This window comes from Fonticula alba, assembly GCF_000388065.1.
Source record: "Fonticula alba strain ATCC 38817 unplaced genomic scaffold supercont2.6, whole genome shotgun sequence".
Taxonomy (NCBI): domain Eukaryota; order Rotosphaerida; family Fonticulaceae; genus Fonticula; species Fonticula alba.
This window is the reverse complement of record NW_009242976.1, coordinates 1,838,997-1,840,267: the sequence shown is the minus strand read 5'-3', so window position 1 is coordinate 1,840,267 and position 1,271 is coordinate 1,838,997. Positions and strand designations below refer to the sequence as shown.

Genomic DNA, 1,271 nt, shown 5'->3' with positions numbered 1-1,271 from the left:
CCCCCCCCCCCCAGAAGAGGACGCCGGCACCGGTGCCCAGCTCATGCCCACAGCGCGCCGCGCAGTCACACACCGAACGGAAAAGGGACCGCACAATAAAGAGCCCCCGGGCCTGTGTGTTCGCCCGGCGGCGGCCAGCGCGGGCATGTTCCCGCACGCGCGAGGTCTTGTGATGGGTGTGCGTGATGGGGCTGCCCGGAGGTGCCCACGGATGGGTGCTATTGGAAGTCTTCCTCCGATTGGAAGAGGCGATCGAGGCGCCAGGCGGCCGTGTCCAGGCGCCATGTCCCGCCGAGGGACCGCGACCGGGCGTCGAGGATGAGCTGCGCCGCCTGGCGGGACCGCTCCCCTCGGGAGCTCACCTCGCGCAGGGCCTTCATTTGTTGCTCGCGCTCGAGCGAGTCCTCCGCCGCGAGGCGGATGAAGCTGGTCCCCCGGATGCGTGCCTCTGGACGGGGGGGCGGGGGGCGGGGGGCGGGGGGGCAGGGGCAGCGTGTGAGACGAGGGGGGGGGGGAGCAAGCAAGGGAGAGGGGCCTGTAGCCGGAGGGGCGGGCGGGCGGGACCGTGCGCACCATCAAACTGGAAGACGCCGGTTGTTTGCAGCCGGGCGTCGGGGCTACCCCGGCCGATGGCAGGATCGACCAGACGAACGCACGTCCGGCCGAACTCGTCCTCATACTCCTCCCAGACCAGGGGCCCGGCCGAGGTGTCGCCTGCGCTGCTGGCCGGGGAATCCCGGCGCCGGGAGGCGCGAAAGTCCACCAGGGACTCCTCCTCCAGGCGGGCCAGCTGCTGGCGTTCCTCGGCCGACAGGTGGTCATCGAGCGGGTCGTCCTCCTCCTCGGAGGAGGAGGAGGGGTGCTCATCGGGGGCGGACGAGCCGGGCCGGTGGTGGGATGATATCCCCCGCGCGGCCAGCATGTCATACAGGGCCGCCTGGCGGACGAGGGCCGCGCGCTTGGCGTGCTCGCGGTCCAGATGCTCCTGGCGGTCGCGCTCGGCGCGTTCGGCCAGGCCGGGATCCGAGCGCCGGTCCAGCAGCCGCCCCTCGGGGCTCGGCGAGCGCGAGCCGGGGCGATCCGTGTCCGAGCGCGGGCGCAAGCGCAGCCGGCCGCCGACCACCTGCTCCGGCGGGTCGAGGTCGGCCGGCGGCCGGTGTCGCCGGAGGTGGGCCAATTCCGCCTGGAACGAGAGCATGGCCGGGTGGCGGTGGGCGCTCGGAGGGGGCGTGTGGCCGGGCATGGCGGCCGGGCAGGGGGGAGGGGGGGGG

General features: G+C 74.0%; 1 protein-coding gene across 1 annotated transcript; it reads right to left on the bottom strand.

The window, feature by feature from the left end:
- Nucleotides 1-9: 9 nt before the first annotated feature.
- On the bottom strand, nucleotides 10-1,266 carry H696_04057 (hypothetical protein). The gene is made up of 2 exons (XM_009497931.1): nucleotides 574-1,266; nucleotides 10-448 (listed from the first exon to the last, which is right to left on the bottom strand). Exons 1-2 carry the CDS (start codon nucleotides 1,241-1,243, stop codon nucleotides 219-221), a joined length of 900 nt encoding a protein of 299 aa, XP_009496206.1. The 5' UTR covers nucleotides 1,244-1,266; the 3' UTR covers nucleotides 10-218.
- Nucleotides 1,267-1,271: the final 5 nt, after the last annotated feature.

Bases quoted from the DNA above. Each gene is read 5' to 3' on its own strand.
- H696_04057 (XM_009497931.1), bottom strand. From the start codon at position 1,243: ATGCCCGGCCACACGCCCCCTCCGAGCGCCCACCGCCACCCGGCCATG. The intron at 449-573 runs GTGCGCACGGTC...CCCCCCGTCCAG, and splicing joins CGGCGTCTTCCAGTTTGATG to AGGCACGCATCCGGGGGACC.